Source organism: Labrus mixtus, chromosome 20 (assembly GCF_963584025.1).
Source record: "Labrus mixtus chromosome 20, fLabMix1.1, whole genome shotgun sequence".
In the NCBI taxonomy this organism is placed as follows: Eukaryota; Metazoa; Chordata; class Actinopteri; order Labriformes; family Labridae; genus Labrus; species Labrus mixtus.
In genome coordinates this window covers 18,190,830-18,217,734 of record NC_083631.1, presented here as the reverse complement: position 1 = coordinate 18,217,734, position 26,905 = coordinate 18,190,830, and the positions used below count along the sequence as shown (strand labels likewise).

General features: G+C 46.7%; 2 protein-coding genes across 5 annotated transcripts in view; one reads left to right on the top strand and one right to left on the bottom strand.

The window, feature by feature from the left end:
* b9d1 (B9 protein domain 1) overlaps positions 1 to 26,905 on the top strand; it is a 310,365-nt gene that overhangs the window by 172,392 nt on the left and 111,068 nt on the right. The window lies entirely within an intron of this gene.
* Positions 1 to 26,905, bottom strand: part of tnrc18 (trinucleotide repeat containing 18) — a 49,437-nt gene that overhangs the window by 7,572 nt on the left and 14,960 nt on the right. Inside the window, exons 3-22 of one of the 4 annotated variants that reach the window (XM_061026922.1) lie at positions 25,010 to 25,150; positions 19,295 to 19,399; positions 17,431 to 19,203; positions 13,772 to 13,859; positions 13,428 to 13,657; positions 12,367 to 12,513; positions 11,523 to 11,707; positions 10,764 to 11,184; positions 9,589 to 10,551; positions 9,270 to 9,415; positions 9,019 to 9,152; positions 8,815 to 8,928; positions 8,519 to 8,705; positions 8,083 to 8,431; positions 7,359 to 7,571; positions 4,846 to 5,025; positions 2,737 to 3,230; positions 2,147 to 2,281; positions 1,139 to 1,280; positions 896 to 1,013 (exon numbers count right to left, since the gene is read on the bottom strand). In XM_061026922.1, coding sequence (XP_060882905.1) covers positions 896 to 1,013; positions 1,139 to 1,280; positions 2,147 to 2,281; positions 2,737 to 3,230; positions 4,846 to 5,025; positions 7,359 to 7,571; positions 8,083 to 8,431; positions 8,519 to 8,705; positions 8,815 to 8,928; positions 9,019 to 9,152; positions 9,270 to 9,415; positions 9,589 to 10,551; positions 10,764 to 11,184; positions 11,523 to 11,707; positions 12,367 to 12,513; positions 13,428 to 13,657; positions 13,772 to 13,859; positions 17,431 to 19,203; positions 19,295 to 19,399; positions 25,010 to 25,150 — 6,265 coding nt within the window. The remainder of the gene's footprint in view (positions 1 to 895; positions 1,014 to 1,138; positions 1,281 to 2,146; positions 2,282 to 2,736; positions 3,231 to 4,845; positions 5,026 to 7,358; positions 7,572 to 8,082; positions 8,432 to 8,518; positions 8,706 to 8,814; positions 8,929 to 9,018; positions 9,153 to 9,269; positions 9,416 to 9,588; positions 10,552 to 10,763; positions 11,185 to 11,522; positions 11,708 to 12,366; positions 12,514 to 13,427; positions 13,658 to 13,771; positions 13,860 to 17,430; positions 19,204 to 19,294; positions 19,400 to 25,009; positions 25,151 to 26,905) is intronic. The other 3 variants (XM_061026924.1, XM_061026923.1, XM_061026925.1) reach the window with 3 other exon arrangements.

Below are 26,905 nucleotides of genomic sequence, written 5' to 3'. Positions count from 1 at the left end.
TCAACCGGAAGGTCGAGGGGCAAGACACCTAACCCCGAATTGCTCCCGCTGCTTCGCTGGCGGTGTACGAATGGCATTAGTTACTTCTGATGGATGACACTACATAGCGACCACTACCATCAGTGTGTGAATGGGTGGGTGTGACATGCGGTGTAAAAGCGCTTTGAGTAATCGGAAGACTAGAAAAGCGCTTTATAATCTCAAGTCCATTTACCATTTTATCCGTTTTGACGTGTAGCAGGCTGGATACGTGTCGTCTTCTGCTTACAACCTCCACAATACTTTGGCTCTATGGAAAATGTTGTCCACAGCAGAGCATAGGTAACACCCTCCTGTTTATTCTGACCACAGCTGAACTCTTTTTTGTGTCTTTTAATTGAGCCAGTTTGATTTGAACGTCAAACTTCACGCCCAAAATTTGATTGGAATGTAAATATGAAGCTTCAGACAGCATCATGTTAGCTAAGCTTAGCATAAAGACTAGCAACAAGAGAGAAAAAAAAAAAAAAAGAGTTAGTCTGGCTCAGTCTAGATGGTAGCAATTCCTCCTTAACTTGTTTTGTTTAAGGACAGCCTGTCGCTCGGGGTCTAGATGACTATAGATGACATGCACATTTATATTCCTGATTAAAACAGATATGAGCTTCTGATACCACAGTTGGTTTTTTTTTAACCAGACTGTTAACATGTTTATTTCTCCCGCCAAAATGAACATTTTATTATGGTTGTTAAAGGGACGTCAGGGGGTTTTTGCAGCCGGCTTCAAGTGGTCAGGTGAGGAAGTGCACCACACTACATTACATTTGGTATTTATAAGCAGTACACCTTTCAAACGTTTCATTGGTGTGTGACACTTCCTCCTGTTCAGTTGAAATCCCTGCTCCTGTTTACTCACATGTCGGGGGAGTGCACGGTGTTCACATGTCCTGCATACAGCAGCTGGTCGTCCATGGGGATCAAAACTCTGAGACCGTCCACCAGAGAATCTTTATCCAACACGCACTGCACTGGAGCTAAAACAAACAAACAAACAAACAAACACAAAACACATGTAATAAAACACAAAACACATGTAATAGATGAGCCTCTCAGTGCTGCGTGTGTAGAGGAGGTGTTCGATTTTAGTCTGTGTCTGTACCAGGTGTGGAGGAGCGCTCCGAAACACTCTTCCTGCACTGCGGAAGGAGTTCGTCCTCGCTGAAGCTGCTGTCCTGGTTTGGCTCGAAGTCTTCGTCTGCCGCCATGCTCTCCATCAGCCGGCTCACCGCTCCTCTGGGCGGCTGCAGAAACACACACGAGGGCTTTCATTAACTACTAGTAATTATCCGTTTTTATTTCAATCAATTTGATCTGAAATTCACTTTTTTTTTTGTAAACTGAATGTACTTTAAAAACCCACAAACTAATTAAAGACATTTATTCACACATTTTGAAAACACCAACTCATTCATCACACACACGTATCCTTCAAATAAAGGTAAGGTAGTCTCTTTTCTTTTACTTAAACGACTATTAAAAGGGGAAAACTAATTGCCTGAAATGAGTTACTTAGTATCTAACAACCACGTACAAGTTTCTTTCCTCCAACACTATTAATTATCCATTTAAAGGGGTAAAATTATCTGCCTGAAATGTGTTCCTTCATGTCCCAAAAACGATGTCGAACTGATCCTGCTACTTAAGTCAATTAAAGGTGCAGTGACACACCACTTATCAACTTTTCAACGTATTACAGCACTTACGCTGTCGAGTACACATTCTCCTCCACCACCACAAAGAGCTACACACACACACACACACACACACACACACACGCCGCCTCGAGTGTTTCCAAAACAAACTCAAGTTGTGGCTGCTGGCAGATGGAGTTTATTATTTTTTCTATCACTAACACGATAAAAGCAGATCTGAACAGAAGCTAACAGTTAGACTTTCAGGGTTTATTGTGTGTGTGTGTGTGTGTGTGTGTGTGTGTGTGTGTGTGTGTGTGTGTGTGTGCGCATGTGTTTGCAAGCCAGTCAGTAAGGCAGAGTGTGAGCGTGCCAGATGCCGCGCTAATAAACGAAAAGATTCTGGTCTCGTCCTTCCCAGGGTGATTAAGTTCACATCTGTAATGGTTCTGCAGCTGATCCGTCATCCCACTGACCTCTCTGGTCTTGGTTTTAGCTTTCGGTTGGCTCTTGAGGGCCGGGCTGAGGCTCAGTGGCGCGGGGACGTCTGTGATTGGACTGCACAGAGAGGATGGGCTCAGAGGCAGAGGAGAGTCCTTCGGCTTCTTTTTCTGAGTTTCACAACACACAGAAAGGTTTGCATATGAACCACTACACTGAGGATGTACCAGATAGATTTATGTCTTTTGACACACACACACACACACACGCACACACACACACACACACACACACACACACACTGAGGGTGGGACGCTGCCTGCAGTTGTCCTTTCTTGTCAGCAACATGACACAGACAGCAGGGGAGTGCTGCAGTGACTGAAGTAGGGGGGAAACCCTGCTGGCACTCTAACACACACGCTTAAACGCACACTCTCTCTCACACACACACAGGGGTGTCAGGGGCATCGTGAGGGTAGCAGAGTTTCAGGAAGGAGGAGGAGAGAAAAGGAGTAAGCGAGAAGAAAAAGGAAGATGTCAAAGAGAAGAGGAGATCAAAAACACTGCAGGCTCTTTGTTTTTCGTCTCAGCTGGTGCATAACAACCTGATAAATTATTGACGTACTTTCACCACATCTTTTCCCTCTCTGCCGGGTGCAGTGGGTTTGGATTTGGAGGCGGGCTTCGGTGTGAGAGACGGGAGGCTGGAGGAGGAGGTAGAGGAGGACGAGGAGGAGCTCTGGCAGGTGGAAGAGGAGGAGCTCTGGCTGGTGGAAGACGGGGTCGGCGTGGACGCGTGGCCGGCCGTGGCCGTGGCGTCGTGAAGGAAAATCCTCTCGCTGCGTCGCCTGTTCCACCCCTCGTCCTCGCTGAAGCCCCACAGCCCGCTCGCGTTCAGGTCCAAGCTAAACCGCCGCGGGGAGCGCGTCGAGGGGCGGGGTTTGGGTAAGGGCTTGCGTTTGATTTCGTCTCTCTTTGTGGGGCTGGCCTGGTCGTTGCGGCGGGTCACGGGGGGCAACAGGGGGAGCTCAGGGGCGGAGCGTTTGCCGTGCATTAGCGAGGGGAACTTCCTCAGCCGCAAGTCCGACCCAGAGTCCGACCACTCGCACTCTGAAGACCCTGAGGTAAGAGAGCAGAGGGTCACGTAATGTTATCACACACAAACACACACACTGTACAGAATACAGGCCCCTCCCTAAAACATGCAGCCAGTAGTAAAGCCAGGTGTTAAATTCTCTGAAATCAATAACCCGGGAACAGGAGTATTGATCAAATTTCAAATCCATACATAATTTCAAGCCCGGATCGTTACACGCACCCTCGTGTGACAATTAGAAATAAATTAATATGTAGCCATGAATCAATAACACAATCCTGGATAAATGGTCAGGCGGAGAACCCGCTCAACCGCAAAAAAATACAATAATGTGCTAAAAGCTGTCGGGGGGAACCTGTGAGAAGAGTGTAAACAGGAACACACTCGTCTACAGAATGCGATGAGGAAAGCCAGATCACTGTGTTATTTATAATTCTCCAGGTATGCAAAGATTAATCAAGTTATTTAATAAATGTTTTTTTAAGCACAAATTCTCTCATTCCAGCTTCTTAAATGTCAAAAATGTGTTTCTTTTTTCTCCGTGTTCCTTTTTGACAGTAATCCGAATATATTTGAGTGGTAGAAAAAAACAAGACATCTTAGGATATGATCTTGTACGGAAGCCTGAAGAGGACACGCGTCCATACATTTTATTTATTCCCATTTTCCATTTATAGTGGGAGTTAATTCTGGTTGTTTTCTCAAAATATTAACTTATTTATATCTTGTATCGTCAGGGAAACAAGCATTGAAAAAGTACGGTGGCTGGGAAGTGCAAAACAAAATTACAAATGTGAGACAAATTTACATTTTGAAAAACCTTTTTACATTTTTATAAAACAAAATTACAAAACCAAAAACACTTACACCAAGGAAAAAACACATTTACATTTTATAAAACAAGTTTACAAGATGTGAAACACTTTTACAATCGATGAGACAAATTTACAAACGACAGAATCTTGACAAAATGGGAATGTACCAAATGTCGGAAGTGACCCGGTAGGAAGTGATCGAGTGAGGGGTCATTTTATTTTTTGTTTTGTTTTGTCGCGGTACATTCCCTTTCCGTCAAGATTCTGTCGTTTGTAAATTTGTCTCAGCGATTGTAAAAGTGTTTCACATCTTGTAAATTTGTTTTGTCCTTGGTAAATGTTTTTGGTTTTGTAACTTTGTTTCATAAAATGTAAAAATGTTTTTCAAAATGTAAAGTTGTCTCACATTTTGTAAAAGTGTTTAACACTTTGTAATTTTGCTTTGCACTTCCCAGCCACCGTAAAAAAAGCCTTTCTATTGGGTCTTAACACTCACCCGCCCTGAAGAAGAAAACTGGTCAGCATTTTTCCTCCTGCTTGTTTTTGATTTTTATTGACATATGCCCTCATTTATTAAAGTCATATTTACATTATCCTTGTATCTAAGCCAGTGTGCCTGAAGATATCCTTCCTTAAGTTTAAATGCATGTCTGTTTCGGGCTTCCGTAGCTCAACTTTCTTTTTTTTTTTTTTTTTTTTTACTTTTTTCTGACATTACAGTGATCAAACATCTCATTAAGATGATTAATCAACCACTAAAAAGGCATTTCATGCTCCAGCTTATTTACACAAGACACATTTGGATCTCTTGTGTTTGAGTTACCCAGAGTGCTCTGCAGGCTTCGGTGTTTACCATCGTGGAGAAGGCTTAACGGCGTGGAGCTGACAGGGAGTGCGCTCGCCGCAAACCTAGCCAGCAGACCCAGCCCGCTCTCCTCGCAGACGCCGTCGTCGTCCGAATCCGTCTCGTCTTCCTCATCATCATCATCTTCCTCAGAGGTTTCTGAGTCAGAAGAGAGATTTTCAGCTCAGAGAGACATGTGACTGGAGAACGGGTCAGGGTTAAGAGGCCAAAAACACTTCCTCGACACACAGACTGGACCACGGAGACAAAGAATGTAAGACTGTCAAGATATCACTTTTTTTTTAAAGTACAACTACGCCTGAAATGAACACTGTAGGAAACAGAAATACAGTAGCCTAGATATGATAATACCAGGCCATCTAAAACACACACACACACACACACACACACACACACACACAATCCCATTAATCTGTGTCTTACATGTAGGCTGAACAGACAAAAAAGTGGAAAGAGAATAAATCGACTGTCCAAACCACTGCAGCTTCCACTCGCACTTAAACGCTGTGTTGGCAAGATACAGCAGGAAGAATTGAGATTTACACACACACACACACACACACTTATGTAAGCCCCACACACACTGAAACACACACAAACAGAGTCTGGAACATTTCAGCTGAAGTGGACTCAGATGCATTTCACTATTTGAGAGGAAAACATCAGAAACTGAACAACAAAACACACATTAGCATACTGCTGTTAGCTCTGTCTTGCTAGCAGTTAGCAGTTAGGTTCATGGCAGCAGAAGGAGCAGGAGGAGCGTCTCCACAGGGGTTAGTGTTAACATCGAGGGTGGATACACAGTACAAGACTTTTCAACCACAAGCTGGCATTCACTCGTATTGTTCTTTAGTCTTACTGTGGGAAACTAGGTTGTTTGTAAGTTAGCTACATTTCTCTTAAACCAAATGAACAATACTTGGTGTAATTTGATGCTTCAGTCGAGGAGAAAAGTAGAATTTGAAGTTTTTTTATTTACTGTTTTACATATTGTACTGTGAATCCACTTTGTGTTAACGGCAGCAAGCAGAAGACAAAGGAGGCAGGCACTGAGAGGACAGCCCTGTGAGGCCCCTTGACATAATGTTCAAATGACGTTTGACCAATCATGCTTGCACCCTCAGTCCCTTTTTAAAGCCTTTTTTTTTTTTTTTTAACTTTAAAAATTATTTTTTTAAAAACATGGGACAGGGGAGTAACCACGATTCTTATTCGAGAGCTTAAAATTTGTGAGATCAATAAAAAAAAAAAGTTTTATTCTGTGTGTTCAATTTCAGCATAGCCCATGTTAGCGGTCAATAAAGAATAGAGGGAGGGGCACTTCCTACTTACAGAGCAGGTGACAGGGGTGTGGCCTCAGACAGGGCAGGGGGGCAGCGCGGCGGCCTAGCCAGCAGCGTAGCTTGGCCTTAGCGCGGTCAGAGCTTAAGCAAAGCTTTAGCCGCGGCAGCGGAGACTAGCCGTAGCGAGGCAGCGCTAGTCAAGCTTCTGTAATGTGGCAGCAGCAGCAGCAGCAGCAGCACAAGCACATGGAACAGGAACAAGAGACACTCAAAGCATCATGGGTAGGAGCAGGGAGGGGGGGGGAAAGGGTGGGGCGAAGGTGAGAAGACAGAGCAAGGTGTTCTGAGAGCAACGTAAAAAGGGAGAAGGGTTATTTGAAGGTTTAGTAGACACACAGGAGGAGCTCTATTGTGCAAATATCCCCAAAAATCCAAGATTTAAAAGTTTGAATTGAGCTCTAGTGCTTTTATATCAACAAAAATAAACTGGACCACATCATCAAAAAACACTTAATTGGATTTGAATTCACCAAACGATGCTTAAAATGAGAGTTATTTGTCTTTTACTTACTTGCCAGGTTACATTCAGCTCTGTGTTCTCTGAACTAATCGCTTGCGTATGTTTCAGTTTACCCAAATGTGAACCGTAACCTGAGGAGTGTTTTTTTTTCTCTGGAGGGATATTTGACAAACAGAGCAGCCTAAAAGGATGTGTGAGGTGCTGCTGGACAGATCGAGACAGACAGACAGATGAAGCAGACACAAGGACCACAGCGCTTCACTTTCTGTGCCAATCAAATTAACACCTTTAATAAATCTTATAGGTACCAAAAAACTGCAATACAACTTTTATGAAAAACTCTCACAATTCACACAAATGTTCAATGTACAAATGCTACAAATTTGCAATCCAGGCAATAAAAAAACACCATAGAAATAGGTCAATCGTTTTTTTTTTGTTGTTGTTGTTTTTTTTTTTTTAAAAGGCAGCTTTGCAGAAAAGCAATAGAGGTAGGGACGGTCGAGCTAACGCACAGTCTGAGAGAAGATGCCATAGCGAAATGAAAACAAAAAGACACAAGCTGTGACAAGGCTCAGACACACACTTCTGTCTGACTCTACAGCGTGGGGCGGGGTCAGGGGGAGGGGGAGGGGGTTGGGGGGCTGTGAGATTTGGTCAGTAACCTTGGTCGAAGGAGTCGTCAGAGGAGCTGAGGCCAGCTTCCTCCAGCAGCAGCGATAAGTGCTTGTGTTTCTTCTTCTGAGACTTCTGCCTGGACAGCAGGGAGGTCGGCGAAGACTCGGGCCGCCTCTTCCTGTTCGGGTCTCCGTGCGGATGCGTCCCTGAAAGAGAGGGCCAGCCCCCTCGGGCAGAATTGTGCTCCTCTGAATCTGAGTCTGGTGCAGAAAAGGTTTGGTTAGTGATGTAAATCCTTAACGGAGACTAATCTTCAGATTCAACCTAAACTCACTAATTCTGATTTAAGATCAACCTAACTTGAAGTTCACATACGTTCGACCCTGCCATCGAGTGCAGACATGAACGTTTAAATAATAAATATTTGTCATTAACTAGCCTCAATTGTATGATATCTCTTGTGTTTAAAACGCGTTTATGACCTGTGTTATTTTCTACTAACTTTGTAAAGAACTTTGTCAAATGGATTTTGAAAAAGTTCTCCAAACAAAAGGTTACATAATTCTTCATCAGGAAACTAAAAGAGTGCTTGTCAAATTTAAGATGATTTAGTCAAACTGCTTTAGCGAATGTCTTGACAAAAAAACTCCGAGGACAAATGAATGTTTTTGGCTGCGTCTGAAGAATGACTTTGACTCAATTAGTTTGCATCTGAAAGTGTGAGATACAAAGCTGTCGTATCAAGACTGTTGCTCATTGTTGTGTACTCACTGTTGGAGCAGCTGCTGAGCTCTGACCTCATCGGAGAGAACAGAGCAGTCTTCTTCTGACCTTTCAGCTTTCGGACGTTCTCCAAAGAAGAAGAAGAAGAAGAAGGAGGCGGAGGAGGAGGAGGAGCCTTGGCGGCAATCTTGTGCTTCCCCGCCTTGGCGGACGAATGGACGCTGCGCTCCTTCATCCGACCCTCCGTCGACTTGCCTTTGGACTTGTCCGACTTCGAGCTGGAGGAGAGCTTGCGAGGCACGTTGAGCGAGCCGAGCTGCGAGAGGGAGAGTGCTCTGTTGAGGTCGGACGCCAGCTGCTCTTGCTCACACAAGTGGCCGTGCTTCGACTTCAAAACCTGACCACCAGTAAAAAAACAAATATTAGTAAATTGGATAAAAAAGAAACAACACTATGATAAAATATGGACCTGAAAAAGGCGTACCTCCAAAGCATTACTGGTTGACGGCTCATGGTCGTTCCAGCTCTTCTTCTTCTTCTTCTTTTTCTTTTTCACCTTCACTCCTACACTTCCCGTCTCGGTGTCCTCTTCTTCTCGGCACAGCCCGAACCTTTTCCTCTGTCCGTCCCCAGCTTCAGAGTCCTCAGAGTATTGCACTGTCCTACTGACCCTGAGACGAAAGAATATTTTCACTGTGTTGCAACGCGCAAACAAAAAAAAAATGACCATGCATTAAGAAACACTTGGAAGAAATCTGAGAAAAAAAAAATCTCACTCACTTTGCAGGCCTGCTTTCCAGCTTGGGGGGTGTGGTTAGGTGTTTTCTCTTCCTGGGTCGTCCTCTGCCCCGTCTGGCCAGACTCCGCCTCTCATCCTCCTGTTGGTGTCGCTCACTGGAAGCGAAAGAGTCAGGGGGGAACGATTGAGTACAACATGAATTTCCAGGTAAAAGCGGCCACGTGAGAGCGTTAAGATTTACTCACCACTTGTCCGTGCGTCTCTGCAGCTTGCTCAGATCTCTCTGCTTCTCCTTGTACGTCTTCTGCAGCTCGGCGAGGCGGACGCGGTACTCCACCTCCACTGCGTCCATCACGTCCAGAGACATTTTACTGAAGAGCTGCAGACAGAGAGAGATGGAAAAAAAAAAAAAAAAAAAAAAAAAAAGTTAAGGACATTTCACAAAATTGACAGGTTCTCATTTCTCTAGTGACTGTGACGTTTGTCTGCATCTCACCGGCTCCTCCTTCCTCTGCCTCCAGCTGTACTTCTTGTTGGGGTCCAGTGTTCTGGACAGGTCGATGTGGGACTGTTTCTCGATGGCCTCCAGCAAAATCTGTCTGCTCGCTTCCAGAAGACAGTCCAAGCCCTCTAAAGTCAGATCTGAGTGGGATGCAGACGATAAATCAAGAGAAAAATAAGCATTCACAATATGTATCCAAGCTGTCAATCAAACTCAATTGCCTCTTTTAAATGACCATAACAACAACATTTTCAACACATCTTTTTGGACCGGCTTCATTCCTTCCTGCTCTAACGCCTTCAAATGTACTCACCTTGCCCTTGGTTCATTTGCTCCATCTCCTTCTGGGCCATTTGGCTGAGCAGCGCCATCCCTTCCAGTGCCACCAGCTCCAAAGCACCAGTGCTGCTGCAGTCTAAGCCTAAAAGAGAATTTTCGATGTGTGGTAAGGGTGCCGGGGCGGGCGGAGTGCCCGGGTGGGCCTGGGCCATCTCACTGGCTGTCAGCAGCGCGAGCATCCCGGCCATGGGATCCTCCGGACTGATGAGCAAGGGGAGCCGGGGGTTGGAGTGGTGAGGAGGGTAAACAGGAGTTTCGGTGACACTTTCTTTCTGAACGGGAGTTCGCGAGTTGACGCGCGCGTCCGGCTGCTCTCGCTCACACCCACCGGATCGCACCAGCGGCAGCGCCGACTCCTCGCTGTCGGGGTCTGAAGCCGTGCGGGGATACCGTTCCGGGTCCTTGTCCACCTCCGGTTTAGGCTCCTCCACGAGCAGAGGAGGCGGGGGGAAAGCTGCCTGACAGGAGTAAGACAAAACCTCCACTTTGATTTCGCCTCGGTCCTTCTCCTCCTCCCCGTGTTCTTTAAGTCTCTCCGCCTGCTGCAGCGGGGTGCTCGGAACAAGCAGAGGTAGTGGTTGGGGAAGAAGGGGCTTCGAGGCGTCTCTCCCCCGGTCCTCGGCGGCCAGAGCCGGACTGAAGCCCCGCCGGAGAGGACTCCTCATGTCGAGGAGCTGCTGCTGCTGCTCGGGGATGGGCTCCTGCTTGAGGAAAGACGCCGTCTTGGAAGGCTCCAGTTGCTGTGGCTTGACGTCTGCGTCCAGCTGCCGTGGATGGAGGTGGGCTAAAGGAGGAGGGGCCGAAGGTGCGGGGGAGCGGGAGAGATGCGGTGGTAAAACCTCTGTGTGTGCTCCAGCGGGTGCTGGGATGTGATAAGGGGGGAAAGGCGAGCCAAATGGGGCAGTAATGGACTGGTAAGGGTAACTTGGAGAGAGATCTGTAGAGTGAAGAAGAGGAAACAGAAAATAGTGAACGACAGGTCAATCTGACTAACTAAGACTTCTGGAGCTTTTGCTGCCAGCCTCCTGCGAGACGATAATGTTCCTGCACTTCTCAGGTTAGTCAACAAGCTGATAACACATCAGTCAATAATTCAGCTTCTCTACACTTCTCATGCTAAGCTAACGTGAGCGTAAGCAGCCGTCTCACCAGAGTAGATCCCTTGAAACGCCGCCGAAGCCGCCTTCTGCCCACACCTCTGCTCCCGCCGCCCCGCCTCCCCCTCCTCGGCCGCCTCCTGCTTCGGCCGCCGCGGCGAAGAGGGGGGCGGGGAGGCCGAGCGCGGGGAAGGCGGGTGAGGCAGGGGCATTGTCGACGGGCGCGACAACGCCCTCTGCCCGCCCTCCTCCGACTTCAGGGTGGTGACGGGCGACGGGAGCGGCGGCGGCAGCGGCGTGAGGGAGGACGACGACGGGGTCGGAGTGCGAGAGGGAGGTGGGTGCTTGCGGGGGTGCAGGACGGGCGACGGGGAATGGGAGGACAGGGAGGAGGGGCGGGGCTTTGGGTCGGCGTTCCGCTTGTCGGCTTTGTCGTCCATCTCCGGCCGGTGCTCGCTGGCCTTTAACCGCTCCTGAAAACACAGAGAAGGAGACGGTTTGGTGGAAGCTGTTTGTATGATGTGACAGATTCTTCTTCTTCAGGGTGAAAATATCACGCTGTACTTGCTTTGTTTAGACTCCCTTCACTGGATGAATGACCTATTTATCTGACAATAAAGGATGTTCTAATAAAACTTTACAACACAACCAAACCATCGACTATCTCTCATGTAGTGTATATGTGGTATACATATTTGAAATAGAAAAATGCATGTGTCACTTCTGTGTTTTTTTTTTTTGGGGGGGGGGGGGTATTTGAAAAATGTGTTAGTTGGGTGATTCGACCTATAAACCCGGAAAGTGCACTCACGACAAACTGTGCGTTCCTCTGCAGCTCGAGGACTTGCGCCGTGTGCTGTTGGATCATGAGCAGCTCCTGTTGTCGGAGCATCTGCTGCTGGGAGAGGAGCTGAAGCTGGGCCGCGTGCTGCAGCGAGCTGCTGGTACCGTAAACCCCAGACCACACCGGGGCTCCACGCTCCAGAACGTCACCTCCTACAGAAGAACACAGAATATTTAAAAAAAATAAATAACCGACAGCTACCTAACCCTTTATCTTTAAGCTAAGTATTTACGCTGTTGGCCTTTTACGTTTTCGCTCACTGCTTCAGCTGTTTGGCAATAAGAACATGATGATTCTGTAAGAACTACAAGCTGACTTCCTCTATCCATTTACAAAGTAGACATCTGCAACTATTAACCATGACTTTCAGCTAACTATTAACATCTTTTTTTTTTTTTCCACAACATGTAGCTAACCTTATCTTCCATTTAAACATCACTCTTGGTTAACTTTAGCTGTGTAGCCATAACTTTAGGTTACTTTTTTTTTTTTACTAAAACTAACTAATTATTGTGAATATTTATCCAATTCTTTCAGCCAACTATTTCCACTGTTTCTCTATGACTAACTATTTTAGACAAACATCTCATACTTTTGGCTTTTACTTCGCTTTAGTCCGCTCTTTATTGACATTTTGACTTTTAGCTTACTACAGTACTTCCACTGTTTATCCATAACAGCTAACTATTTAAGCAGTTGTTAGCTAAGTATATCAGACTAATGTACAAACTTTTTTTTTTGTTTGTTTCAAATATCAATTGTTTAAATTTCACAAGTGCATTCATATAAAAGAGAGATTAGTTTTTCATACCGTAGTGAGGAAGGTGTTCAGTGGGGATGACTATTAGCTGTCCGGACTGAGGGTCCCTGGCAAACTGGTACGGCGGGGGCATGGAGCCTTGCAGAGAGGGTGGGTATCCTGGGGGGAGGGACTGGTGGAGTGAGGACGGACCCAGACCTGATCGAGAGGCGAGAAGGAGAAAAAGTGTAAAAAGAATTAATTTAAAAAATGGACTACAGACGACAACAAAACAACAATCTCAGCCAAGTTAAAGCACCCATTCACTCAGCATCATTCTTCAGTCAGTGTTTAAACACATATTCAATCCATAGTGGAGTTACATCAGCAAGAAAACATGCTGGATTAAGCTTCTTTTAGAGCGTTTGTTTATTCGACATCAGTGTCTAGACAGAGCAGGCCCTTGGGGAGTTCTGTGTGTGTTGTCTTGATACAGTTTTTTTTATTTTTTATTTTACTTTGACAGCGAGCACTGAAGGGGAAGGAATGTCCTGCGAAGATCAGGAATGTCTGAGCAACTCAACCCCCGGAGGCTGCTGCTGCTGGACGAGCCGCTCGACAGTCAGACGGACAGAATTTACAACCTCTTTCTGCTACAACAGTCACAACAGGCTACAGAGGTTCAAGGGGAACTTTGGACATAAAACTCTGCATGGTGTTCAGAACAGAGGAAAGGAAAAAGATGCTAACTGAACAGGGCAAGTGCTGTTGGGTTTATTATATAACACACTGAAATATACTGTGCTGCTGATGGCAACACAAATCCAAAAACAAATTGCAAGAAGTTTGTCAAGTAATGCAACATAAATATATATATTTGTTTAATTCACAATTAATTCTAGAGAGGAGAGGTCTCATAAAAATTGAATTTGTGGTGCACAGATATAAAATCATTAATTTAAGATGCATACAATCTTTGACGAGAACATGTTACAGAGTTGTTGATCAATATTTCAGCTGATTGATTTCTCGATTCTGGACCGATTGGATAATTTATTTCACCTGTCAATATTCCCCAAATACAAGCCGTTACATTTTTTGACATTTCAGAGAGTAATGATATCTCCACGTACTGTACGGCGAGCCGGGGAGCCAGACTGGAGGGGCTCCGGGCCGGGTCATCCAGGGATGAGAAGTCAGATTTGAGTGGTCGGGAGGCCATCGCCCTGCCCCTGCCAGGGCGGCCCCTCCCGTCACCATGAGGTTAGGGGTCATGAGGCTGGGCGTCATTATGCTAGACGTCAAGCCATTGGACAACGGGGTGGGGTGCATCTGAGTGAACTCTGCCAGCTCCTTGGACTCACTGGAAGGTTAAAGACACATCTTTATTAAATACAGTAGATCTGAGTTCAAATGATCGCAAACAGTATCTGATAACCTTTCAAGCTTAAAAAAAAAATCAGCCACTCCCACACACCTGAGCACTTTCTCCTGCTCGCGCTCCAGCCGGCCTGCCAGCAGTCGGTCATCGTGGTGGCGAGCTCGCTCCTCTACTCGCTCCTCGTCTGCTCGGGCAAAGACGGAGAGAGAGAGAGAGTGGAAAAAAAAAAAAAAAAACACAATAAAAGTGTTGAATGTTTATCCAGAAGCTTCAGTGTCAGTCACAACATCGGTGCAAACGGACACCAATCATTCGCACTGACCGGGGTGACGAGATGGTTCTTAGAAAAATTGCTGAAGAGAAGTTGGAAATGTTTTTTTTTTTTTGAGTTTGTTAACAATTTCTTTCATTATTTTAACAGAACAAGAAGTTGGAAACGTTAATGTACACGACACATATGGGACCAGGGTTTTACGTATGTGCACTGAAAAGAGAAGAAAAAAGAAAGGATGACACTGGCTAGATAAGGGTGACACGGCAGGGAAAAGCTAGAAAGAGAGAAAAGCTAAAAAGAAATATATATACAGTATACGTCGGGCCAAAGAGCGTGTGTGCACACATTCTGTACGACACGCATACACAGAAACAGAGTGACAGCTCTCACTCTGGGTGTCAGCTCTTATCAGTTATTAGTCTAGAGCCACAGGAGACGTGTGAACATACCACTACTGCCTCACTTTACACACACACACTCTCACACACAGAGCCTTAAACCCATCCAGCTCGGGTTATAAAAGAAGCAGCATTCAACCAAGCACAGCAGAATAAACATGAGGAGGATCTTCTCTTCCCCGTTATTCTGACTCATCCACGCAGGCTGAAGGTCCCCGAGCAGCTGGAAGTGTGCTCAACCCATCAGTTCTGCTCTAAAAGTGTGCGTGTGCGTGTGTGTGTGTGTGTGCGTGTGTGTGTGTGTGCAGCCTGTAAAAGGGACAAGAGACTTTAACCAACCCTGACATGCTCTGCAGGAAAGGTTTCAAGACTGTTTCCAAGGTTACGGGGAGCCTGTCCCACATGCTATCCTTACTGCATCAGAAAGCCAGTGATTAGTGCTGCACGCCCCCTCTCTCTGCCAACTCTCTCTCTCTCTCGCTCTCTCTCCATCTTACACACTCTTTTACGTTTCCTGACACACCTCTCTCTTCCTGTCTATCAACCAATCGATCTACGCCCTATCTCTTATCATGAGCCTAGCCTTCTTTTCCTCCGTCCATCCATCCATCCATCCGCTCGTTCATATGCTCGTTTGTGTCGCTCTGTAAATCCTCCGCTGTTTTTATTCAGAGCTCCTCTTAGCGTGATAGTCTGATGCTAGACCAATCATTCTGCTCGAGCAAAGGAATGAATAAACGCCCACAAACACAACAGCAGCTCACACACACACACACACACACACACACACACACACACACACACACACACACACACACACACACACACACACACACACACACACACACACACACACACACACACACACACACACACACACACACACACACACACACACACACACACACACACACACACACACACACACACACACACACACACACACACACACACACACACACACACACACACACACACACACACACACACACACACACACACACACACACACACACACACACACACACACAGTCCGTCAGTCTCAAGACTGATCCATTGCTTAGCAACACACCCCTTGGTCTTATTGTAATTCAAAGCTTGTTTGTAGCTTTTAGCTGCACTCGGTAATGATATGTTTAATGCAGAGAGGGTGGAGGTGGTCGAGTCGGAGAAAAGAGTGGAGAGGGGAAGGGAGGGAGAGAGAGAGAGAGAGGGGACAGAAATGAGTGGAAAGACAAGAGATGGAGCGAGAGCAACGTCGCCGAATGACCTTGACGTCCAAGAATGGAGCGCTGGAATTGCACGGCAGCGCAGAGAAACAACACACCGGTCAAAAGAAAAAAAAAAAGAGCGCTTCAACGACTAAAATCCAAGACGCAATCAGTAGTTTGGAGGGGAGGGGGGGGGGGTGGTGGTGGTTCTGCCCTCCAATCATGCATAAGCACCTCAAAGCCATCAGTGCTGAGGAAACACGACTTTGAATCCAAAACCAAATGAATGGTTCATTATTCATGGAGGCCAAAATGAGGAGTCATTTGCTCTGGGTTCATCTAGCCGCGGGGATCGACGCTTCCTACAGTGTGATGCAGAGGAGCCGAGGAGACGCAGAGCGAAAGCAAAAGCTGCAGAAAAGATATTAAAAAAAACGCGTTTCGAATGAAGAAAAGTTCCCTTTATTTAGCTTCCCAGAAACGATTAAAGATTAAAAGGAGACAGAGTGAATGGTTCCCTCAAGCATTTCAAACCTCTCCTCAACAAACCAGCGGCAAAACATCAGAACTGTTTTCTTTTTTTTTTAAACACGATTATAACAAAAAAATGATTCTTTTTTTTTCCAGCTTCTTTGCACCTCTCCTATTCAAATGAAAGAAAACAAGATTTTGGAGATAGATTCTTGGGAGCGTTTGCAGAAACGGACCGCAGGAAAACAAGCCACGTGAAGGTGTTACCTAAGACACGAGCCAGAAAGCTAACAGCATGTTAGCGAGATCAAGAAGACCGTCTACAGTTTTTCCAGCACATTAGTGTTTCCAGTCTTTAATTCTCCCGTTTCTGTTTCAACTCAAAATCGTTTCTCAGCATCAAAATTTCACATGTTGCTTTTTGTGCTATTTTCAGTTAAATATAAAGGTTTCAATGTTTTGCCAATCATCACAATGTGTTTTGTTTACGTTTTACACAACGTCCCAACTTCTTCTCAGGAAACAGGGTTTGTATTATTTGACAGTTTGTTTAACAACATGACTCGGCCACGTCTTTGCCCCGACTCTCCTGCACAAATGACCGGCCGTGTTTACTGTCAACGCAGCCTGGAGTAGCAAGTGATAATACGGGTTTATGTTTAGTGTGAGCGTAGAACAGCTTAGGTGTTCTCATGCCCGTGTATAGAGGAGGAAGTCATAAAGCACTGCACAGATTAACTCCGTTTGTATTTGCTCAGATGAGTCCAAGTTTCTCATGATCTCAAAAATAAGCTTAAATATAGAATCCGTAGCTTTTTCCTTCAAAAATAAAATACAGATTAACACTAAAATAATGCAGCTCAATCGTCACTTATGGGCGTCCATACATGTGAGGTGGCGACCGGTTCTGCAGAGACGTCCGTCTAACGCCTGGACTTGGATGTTTTGGTTGATTCAGGACGATTCTGGTGTATTTTCCTCCAGCCGATGACAGCGCGCAGGTGACTTTAGGAGTGGACGCTATTTAGGGACAGACGCGATTCTACCTGGAGAATATGACGGACGTGGACGTGGACGTAGCTGCAGTGAAGCGCTTCAACTCCACCAACACCCCTTTTTCTGTTTCTACATTTTTTACAAAAGTTTCCAATATGGTGACTGCGTTTGTTGGGCTCCATAATGCCTCTTCAGAAACCAAAAGGGGGGGGGACGCCACAGAGACTACTGACTACAATGTTTGCAACTAGATGCTCGTTGCAAACATTTCGAATGGAGGCTTTAGCTGTTGAAAATTAAATGAAGAGAGAGAACCGACACCCTGCAGGATGGAGCATCCCCCAGACTTTGACATAAAGACTGCACAGCTGTGAGTTTTTCTTTACATTAAGGTGTCATGTTTACCTTTGATGACAGTTTGCAGCAGAGTCCTCTGTGTCTCTGAGGGTCCACTGCTCGGTTTGCTGCCGCTCCCGCTGTCTCTCTGCCGGGCCACTGCGACCGCGATGCCCACCGGAGGGTGCCGTACCTCCCCCTCGCCCTCCCGGCCGAACGAGCGCGCACTGTCCGGACGCTCCTGCTCCCTCTTGAGCTGGGGGGGCACCCTCAGGGACCCTGACCCCATCGACACCCTCTCCCTCTCCCTCTCCTTCTCCCTCTGCCGTTCCCTTTCCCGCTCCCTCTCCTTCTCCCGCTCCCGTTCTCTTTCTTCGGGCCCGATGTGGCCCAGACCGCCGAAGGGCCCCCGGGCCTCCGCGGCGTGCCTGGACGAGCCGGGACCCTCGGCGGCGAAGTTCCCGCTGTATTTAATCAGACTCTGCATGGCGGAGACCTCCGCGGGATCCGACCCCCCTCGCTCTCCACTACTGGACCCTCCCGCTAACGACCCCCCTGGTCTGTAGAGCGCTGCCGGGTCAAGGAAGCACCTCTGACCCGCCTCCTCACCTGTTTGTCCGTGTTGGGGAGGGTGCGTGTGGGGGGAGTGTGTGTTGCTACTGGGTCGATGGGTTGTGTGCGGGGACATCTGTGTGTGTGTGGGAGAGATGGTGTGTCCGTGTTGGGCAGCCAGAGCGGCCATGTGACTCGTGGCATAATTGGCCAACGGGCTGATTGTGGAGTTCCACTTTGGCTCCGCCCCCGCCCCCGCCCCCGCCCGCTCGACGCCCAATCGTACGGAGTGTTTGGAGGCGTCCCGGCTCTCCGGGCTGAACCTTGATTGGCTGGAGGGGAAAGGCGCGTCCTGGCCTCGCTTCCCGTTGGAACCGTTCGAACAAATGACGGAACCCTCCTCTCGATGATTGCTTGTGTCGCCGGAGAGACGGGGGTGCTCCATGAGGCTCCTCTCGGGAAACCTGTAGCTCTCCCGCTCCCTGTTTCTCTCCCTCTCTCTCTCCCGCTCTCTCTCCCTCTCCCGCTCCCTGTGTTCTCGGTGTTTCTCGGCGTGTTTGTCCCGGGCCTGCGACGCGATCTGAATCGGCCCGGCCCGCTCGTCATAAACCTCCACAGAAGGCACATACGTCGGTGCGCTGACTCGTTGCTCTCGGATTGGGTCTCTGGGTGTGGAGGGGTGGGGCAGGCCTGCTGGGGAGGGGTGAAGTGCGGGAGGGTGGGAGTAGGAGACATGGAGGCTCTGGGCTGACGCGGCCACAGAGTCGCTCCTCCTTTGCCTCTCAGAGTTCGAGTTATTGGCGTTGTGGTTGTGGGGTCGAGAGCCCCCCTCCTCATCTCGACCCCCTCTGTCCGTTTCCGGCCCGTGAAACCTAACCCCGCCTCCACCTGACGGAAACGAGGGCCGAGGAGGCGACGGCCTGGATCTGTGCTCCGCTACCGATTGTGACTTGGGCTGGTTCAGGTGAGGGTTGAAGGACCAAACGTCTCTGTCCCTCTCCGCGTTCCGGTCCCGTTCTCGATCGCGCTCCCGGTCGCCGCTCCTCCCCCGGCGCTCCTCCTCGCTCCTCGCGTCCTGCGTCAGATCCACCACGCTGTGAGGCCTCTGCTCCTCCCTCGACCGCTCCCGCTCCCTCTCCCTCTCCCGCTCCCTCTCGCTGCGGATATGTCGCTCCCTCGCGGCATCCCGCGGCGTCCTCTGTGGGGGGGTGGAGCTGGACGGGGCGATCTGGGGAGCGGATGGAGGGTGCAGGGGCAACTGGCCAAATGAGGTCGGCATGTAGAAGCCTTCTGAAACAAACACAACATCATAAATATAAGTACACACACACACACTGGGGCTGAGAACACACGGATGCAATCAGAAGCGACATCGACTGACCTTTGTGAGAGTCGTAGAGAGGGTGCGAGGACAGCGAAGGAGGATCCAGGTGCCCCAGGGAGAGGTACGAGTTGGAGTACAGGCTGCTGGGCAGATGAGAGTACCCTAAAGAGAAACACAAAACGTTTAATGCACTGAAGTTTACTCCAAAAAAAAAAAAAAAAAAAAAAAAGAGACTGTTCAATGACGTCCTCTGCAGCTCTGTCATGTCTCAAATCGTGCTTGAAAATTTGATGCGAGGAGCGTCTGGAGCGTCTGAAAAACCCCCCTGGAGAAGTTACGCAAGACGATTTAAATCAAACACAAACAATGAATCTGTTTTGGGAAGAAAAAAAAGTTCCATTAGTTCAAAACGTCATTTTCAAGCAGAATTGCCAAACAGCTTCCACTTCCAGGCTCGCGAATTTAAAGCTTCTCTCCATCTTTATCTCAAAGCACGCCGAAAGGAAGAGCACAATGCAAGCAGTTTAAGTTTCAACTTGTCTCGTTCCATTTCTTCATCTGAACTTTCATTTGTCTGACTCCATATGTGTGACTTTTTTTTTTTCTCCATTTGTTTTCATTCATGCCGTTTACTCGCTTTCTTTTGAAAAACATTCTATATTTATTGTTTGCAACAAAACACCAAAACACACCAGTGCTTAAGTGTAGGCCTGCACAATATGAAACAAATATGCAATGTGCTGTAACTGTGGTTTCCAAAGGAGGGCTCGAGACCCCCTGGGAGGTCGCGTAACAGTGAGAGGGGGGGGGGGGGTCGCGAGATTCCTTCCAAAAACATGTAAAATTGTTGACAGTCGCAGAGTTTACCCATTTAATCTAAAAAGTACAAAAAGTCATTAAAGAGAGGACTTGTGTTCTGCTTCTAGCGTTTGATATCACAGTGTTTAGGCGGCTGTGTTCCACTGTGTTGTTCTAATGCCAGAGTTTGGAAAGGCCTAAGCGTGTGCGCGGCTGTGCACAACGTTTAATGTTTTTGACCACCTCCAGGGGGCGATGGGGGTCCCCGGTCTCCAGCGCCGTTACTTAAGGCGTCACGGGCTGAAAAAGGTTTGAGAAGCCCTGTGTGACAGCACAGGTTCAAACTCATGATACAGACATGAAATGCAATAAATAAACCCACTTTAAAGAAGTGCGTGTTGGTGTAAGTCGATACCGATGAACGAGGGTAACGTTGAACTTGCTGTTTGGCAGCGTGTTTCTCCTGACTCTAAATAAACCCTCAAAGTATTTCGATTTCAAAACTGAATTGGCAGCAGTTCATCGGGCAGCCGGCTTCCACCTCTCTGCATCCAACTGGTTTAAAAAGCTCGGCCTTGACGCCCAGACCTCAAACAAACATAGGTGAACTGCGTCCGTGCTGAGTGAGAACGCATTGCGTGTTGACTTTGAATTATTATTTTTGAATGCATGGCGGTAACGTCAGACTGTCGTGATTGCGTTTCTTGCAGATAATGATGAAATTCAGATTGTGCAGCCGTGCTTATTTGTGTAAAACTGCTTGGCAATAAACCCAAAATCTAACGGTGACATCACCTATTAGTGATTCATTAATGTGCACTCACAGCTGTTACAAACATGAGTCAGCAGATTTGACCACATGGAAATGTTCAACCACCTCCATGTGCACTCGATCCCGTGTCACCTGCAGACTGGCGTCGTCCGCGAGGTCAGTTAGAGGTTGTGGTTGGTCTGGAGTCTGCCTAACAGACAGCTGCTGCTCTCAGAGACAGACTCTTAATATAGACCGAGCCTCGTGTCTGATGGTGTAATACTCTGGATTTTTGTGTTACAGCTGAGCTGGCTGCTACTGTGACGCTGACTGGTGTCACCCAAAAGAAAAAAAAAAGAAAGAAAGGGTCTGCCACCCAGAGAGGGCGAGACATTCCCTGTCCCCACACTCGGGGGGCCATTCCAAGAACTATCAAAGACGCCGCAGTCATTCCAGCACGGAGCGCCAGGGAGCACGGCCCCGAGAATAAATCCGTCTCCTCGCTCGCACTTCTCAGAGACAGAAATGGAGACGCAGGAGGAGCTGGAAGGGCAGTCGGTGGTTGGAGGGAGGCGAAGAGAGAGGGACGGAAATACAAGAGGAATGATGTGACGAAAAGTAAAAGGCATGCAGGATAGGTTTCTGCAAAGCTTCCTCGACCCACCGCCAACAGCTAACCTTGATCTCTCACAGCTTTGATACGGCGTTCCTCCGCAGTTACGGCCGATCCCCGGGATTTTCAAGGTCCGCGCCTGAGCTGCAGACGGAAACACCTCCATCCTTTTAGTAACTTTAACCGCTGTTAAAAGCGCAGCCAGCAGGTTTTCTTTTTTTTTTAAAGAATCTCTCTCTGGCCGCGAAGACTTCTTTTCATATCAAGAGGCTTCTGTAGCCAGCGGGAGGTTTGATCCTCTTCAGCTTTAGATAATCAGAACTTCAGTTATGGCTTAACTTGGAAGTTTAGTCCATCCATCATGTGTCTTACTTCTCTGGACGGATTCAAAGTTTGTGGGATTCTTTTTGGAATCCCGATCAAGTGTTTTAAAATTAAAAAGTCTGACTCAGATTTGGTGTTTGTACTTTTTTTTTTTTTTTTTTTTTTTAATTAAACACATCTCTAAAGTTTTTATCTCCATAACTACTTACTCAGTGTTCTAAGTCACAGGACTGTTGTATTCAACTTCACATGTCGTAAAAGCAGCATATCGTTTTTCCTGACTCTTGTGATACAACTACCTTATCGATGGTTCCAAATATCCATATTTGAATTTTTAAAAATATGCCGCTTTAACAGATTTCCCTGCCAATTTTTTTTTTTTTTTTTTTTTTAAAGATTTTTTTTTTGGGCTTTTTGTGCCTTTAATGGAGAAATAGGACAGTGGATAGAGTTGGAAATCAGGGAGAGAGAGAGAGAGAGTGGGGAATGACATGCGGGAAAGATGCCACAGGCTGGACTCGAACCTGGGCCGCCCGCTTGGAGGACTACAGCCTCCACACACAATGGGACACTCGCGCACTAACCACTAGCGCAACCAGCGGCCCCCATTCCCCTGCCAATGCCACTTCTTCACGACTCCTCTCAGTGGAACTCAAGACATGAATGAGGGTAACGCGAGTAGAAGTCAGCAGCGGGATAATGTCAGCCAGCAGTGAAGAGAAGTTTAGAGATGAAGCATGGTAAGAGGTGAAACTCAAAGTGTGGTGAGTAAATGTGTTGATCCTGCACTTTGCTTGTTTTAGGGGATATTTATATTCTTCAGTTAATCGATGCTTTCGTCTCGCTGTTGGTCATTGTGGGCCACTTATCGCATATCTTATATCAGGAGTTACCCTGCGACTCTTACTCCTGGTATCAAGTAACCAGGGGGCCTCATGTATAAACGGTGTGACACACTGAAATGTTGAGAATCCGTGTTTCACGCAAACACGCTGGTGAGCACGTGCGGACCCTGCCGAGAAGTCGAGACCCGCCGTGGAAATGCGCGGTCCGTCGCGTTAACTCTGATATGACGGCGCCAAGCTTCATAGCTCTGAAACTCAAACGCCAGATACTCTAGTTTAAGCTTCAATCTGGATCACGTTTGACATCAGAGGGGTGAAACAAGAACACATCAAAACCAACTTAACCACTGTGCCAAAAGAAAAAAAATAAATAATCACAAGTAAACTGGGAAGTATTCTCGATTTGTGTGACATGGGAGACGTTAACACACATCAGGGACTGTACAGGTGCAGAGGCGCACTCCCACCTGCTGTGTGAGCATGTAGCACGCTGCACGGTGCGGCAAAAGATGCTGCACAGCCCTTCATACACGAGGGCCCACATGAAGAATTGTCAAGTTGGTTTGTTCCACAAATGAAAGTGTAAAAACATAAATGCAGTCTTTTTCGGTGTTAATAATGTTCTCGTACCTATTCTGAGCCATGAGCAGTTGCCAGGGAACCAAGAAGAAGTTACCGCTCAGAGTATGATATATGATAAAAGGCAGGAGCAGGAGCAGGAGCAGGTGTCGCTTTGAATCGAAGAAAGTCACATTGAGACTAAAATCTTTAAACTAATCACACACACACACACACAACCTGTGTTTGCAAAGCGGTGAATAAGCCGTGTGTCACACAGGCGAGGCAATCAGTTCTCAAATGAGTCCCCAAATTGAATCTGTTCGTCCTTCTTTTTTTTTTTTTTTTACAGCGACAAAATGCTGCTGGATATACGTTTCCCTCTGAAGTGACCTTCTACTCCAGTAAGATTTGATAAGGAGACACAAAAGGAGGAGAGGGAAGGAGGAGGAAAGGACAGAGATTCAATCACTTACTGAACAGAGAGGACGGAAGGGAAGGACATTAAAAAAAAAAAAGAAAACCGCACAAAGAATATATGCAGAGTTTCTAAATATGTCTTTGGAAGTCTGTAACATTGTTCCCGAGGTAGGTCAGGAGAGGGATGTTGTTGTAAAGTGGGACAGTAAAACCAGAGAAGGACAGACAAAGACAAAGTGCATACTGGACAGAAAGCTGAGAGAGAGAGAGAGAGAGAGAGAGAGAGAGATAGATTACAGTAATGTACGACAGGCGAAAGGAAGACACCGGGCAGAGACAGAGGAGAGGAGACGCATATAGGACAGAGCCGGCAGCACAGCTAGCAGCAGAGACAGAAATGGAACAGGATCCCACCGGAGTGAGCAATGAGGAGTAGAGAGGAACGAGCCTCCCGGGCTTTGGACGGGAGCAGACTGTGAGGAATCTCGCGGAAACGATGTCGCTCCCGTTTGCAAGACTCCCGAGTTAAGAGACCCAGAACCGTAATCGACAGATTGCGGGACGATTACTTAAATGACACATCACGTCATCTGATATATGAAGGAATATCAAATACCCGACAGAAAGAGAAAAAAAAAAAAAAAAAGGAGAAGTTCAGGAGTTATGTTTTTAGTCATTAAGTTTCAGTTTCACCCGTGATCAAGCTTCATCCTTTCACTTCTTTTCACCGCTCTCTGACATCATCCTGCCGTCAACTTCTTCTGTGCCCCTTCGACCTCTGTTCACGTTACACTCCATTCATGTCATAGCGCCACCGTGAGGAGTCACAAAGTAGTGATGTGGCGACTCAAATTGGCAGGGGGGAAATTGGTTTGGAGTGCTGTGTATTTTTTTTTTTAAAAAGTCGAAATGTTGATATTTGGAATCAGTTATTGAATAATTGTATCCCCCGACTCAAGAAGATCATTCAAGATGCTAGATGTTTACTGTCACTCTGGTTCAAAAGGTACAATTGTGTGAAACTCGTCGTGTAGCCAAGAGTTCCCTCTCGACCGGTTTGGTTTCCTGAGATGACTTTAAAAACGATTCGACGTTGAATAAATGAAATACTGATGTATACATCGATTGGTGTAGCGATGTTCTGCTCCGTTCACTGCATACAGTGCTTCGAGTATTTTAAAACACGGGGTAGGAGTGCGCTCTGTTGGACAAACTGCATGATTACACCGTCATACGATACACTTTAATGTTCCCTTGGGGAAAATTGTCTTGGACCAAAGTGCTGCACACATTCAGCTGCCTCTCCAGTAGAATCAATCAACCAATCAATCAATCAATACATCTGCAAATATCTGTCGATAATATCGGCCACCAGCTGTGTCAGTCGCACTGTGAACTCAATTATTTACAAGGGGAGCAAAAAGGAGGAGAGAAATGTTTGTTGGAGCCGAGTCGTCTTTTACCTTCATGAGCGTGTGATGCCCAGAGCTGAGCCATCTGCAAACTGCTGGGATTGGCCGTTCTGTACGTTGGGTCAGAGGTCAAGGAGGAGGGGCCCGGATAGCCCGACAGGAAGGGACTGGAGCCCGCCTGGAAGGCATCGCCTAGGAGGGAAGAATGAAGACCCGTCAGTCACCGTGGCAACCGCAAGTGCAAAACTAATAAATGACAAAGATGATCGATTAAGACTGCATAAGCTGTCACTGTGTGTGTGTGTGTGTGTGTATATATATGTATATGTGTGTGTGTGTGTGTGTGTGTGTGTGTGAAATCGATGCATGCTGACGGTTCTGTGCTGAAGCAGTCTGTTGTAATCACATTATTACTGAGCCACCACGCACTCCGTTTTCCACAACACAGACCGCGGACGGACTGCGCTGAAGAAGAGGACAGTTCATGTAACGGCCAAACACAAACCACAATCATCACAGCTGGAGGTAAAAAGCCCGAGAGCATCAGATGATGTAATGCAGCATCACGGGAGAGGCAAGCGTCTGCGTCGGAGATCGGAGCTCCTTCGACAGACTCCGGCGTCTTCCACTTTCTCCACAAGACGCAACAACAGGAAACCTTTCCTCGAGTTATTTTAAATCATGAACATCATTTCTGTGCCTACTCCGGGTTTAACTATTAACCCAGGCCTCGGCTGAGAATGATCTCGCGTGTGAGCTCATCACTCATTGATGATTCATTGTTTCAGTTATTTTCTCAATCAATCATCTGCTCAATAAAACGTGGGGGAAAAAAATGAGTCAAATAGTGTCTTCAGAATTTCCCAGAACTAAAAGGTGAATTGATCTGAAGACATGAGTGACAAGAATCTGACAAAAAAAAATAACATCCGAGTACGACGACTTTTATAAAAAAGGACACTTCCCTTTCCTTTGCATGGGAACTAAAGCGAGACGTTGTTAAAGCCGTGCAAAAAACAAGAACAAGGAAAGTACCAAAAATATTCTATATATATATATATATATTACATTCTGTGGATTAAACATGTCCCGTTATTTCCCTTCAATTCCTGTACTCATAACCTCCGTGCCTGTAGATGTCGCTGTTTAGCTCGCAGGCTGTCTCCTCGAGCCTGAAGCTGCTGCAAGCGAAGAGGAGAGCAATCGTGGTATTTCGATTCGATTGGCGTAGAGACAAAAAGTAAAGTGAGCGAGCGAGGCTTATGTAAACAAAGCAGTAAAAGCAGAAATAAATGATGTAATGATTGTTTCACAGAGGGTACACTCTACAGGACTAACAAACAGTTCCACAGAAACGTACAAGAAGGAGCGGCAGACGGAAACATCTCCTTCCTTTAGTATCTTTAACCGCAGCCACAGGGTTTTAAGAATCTCTCTTTGGCTGTGAAGACTTATTTTCATAAGAAAAACTATTTTTTTATGCCTTGTGTAAACAGTATTTCAAATGACTTGGTATTTGTTCAGTCACTTTTTCTGTGCCAGCATTTTGTGCAGGTCGGTAATTAAAAAAAAACAAGTTCAAACATTTTGTGGTGCCCGGGGCTTAGATTTTTGTTGCTGCGGTGTCGAAACAGGTATTCACATTGTTTATTTGTACTCGTTTGATATTGAAGTCCTGATAGTTTGGATAACAAAAACGGATGTTGATATTTCCACGTAGCTTCAGTCAACTCAACTTTATTGTTATTAAGCGGTTTTTTCATACAAACATGCAGCCCAAAGTGCTTCCACATGCGAGTTGTTCTTCTATCGGTATCCGCCCTGAAAATACAGTTTCTGTGAGTATGCCAGTCGATGCATCCATCCAATCAGAAATCAGAATGGTTGCAGGCAGAGACTTACACTGTTTGTCAAAGATTGCAGCATGCCAGCAATCATCGGTTTTCA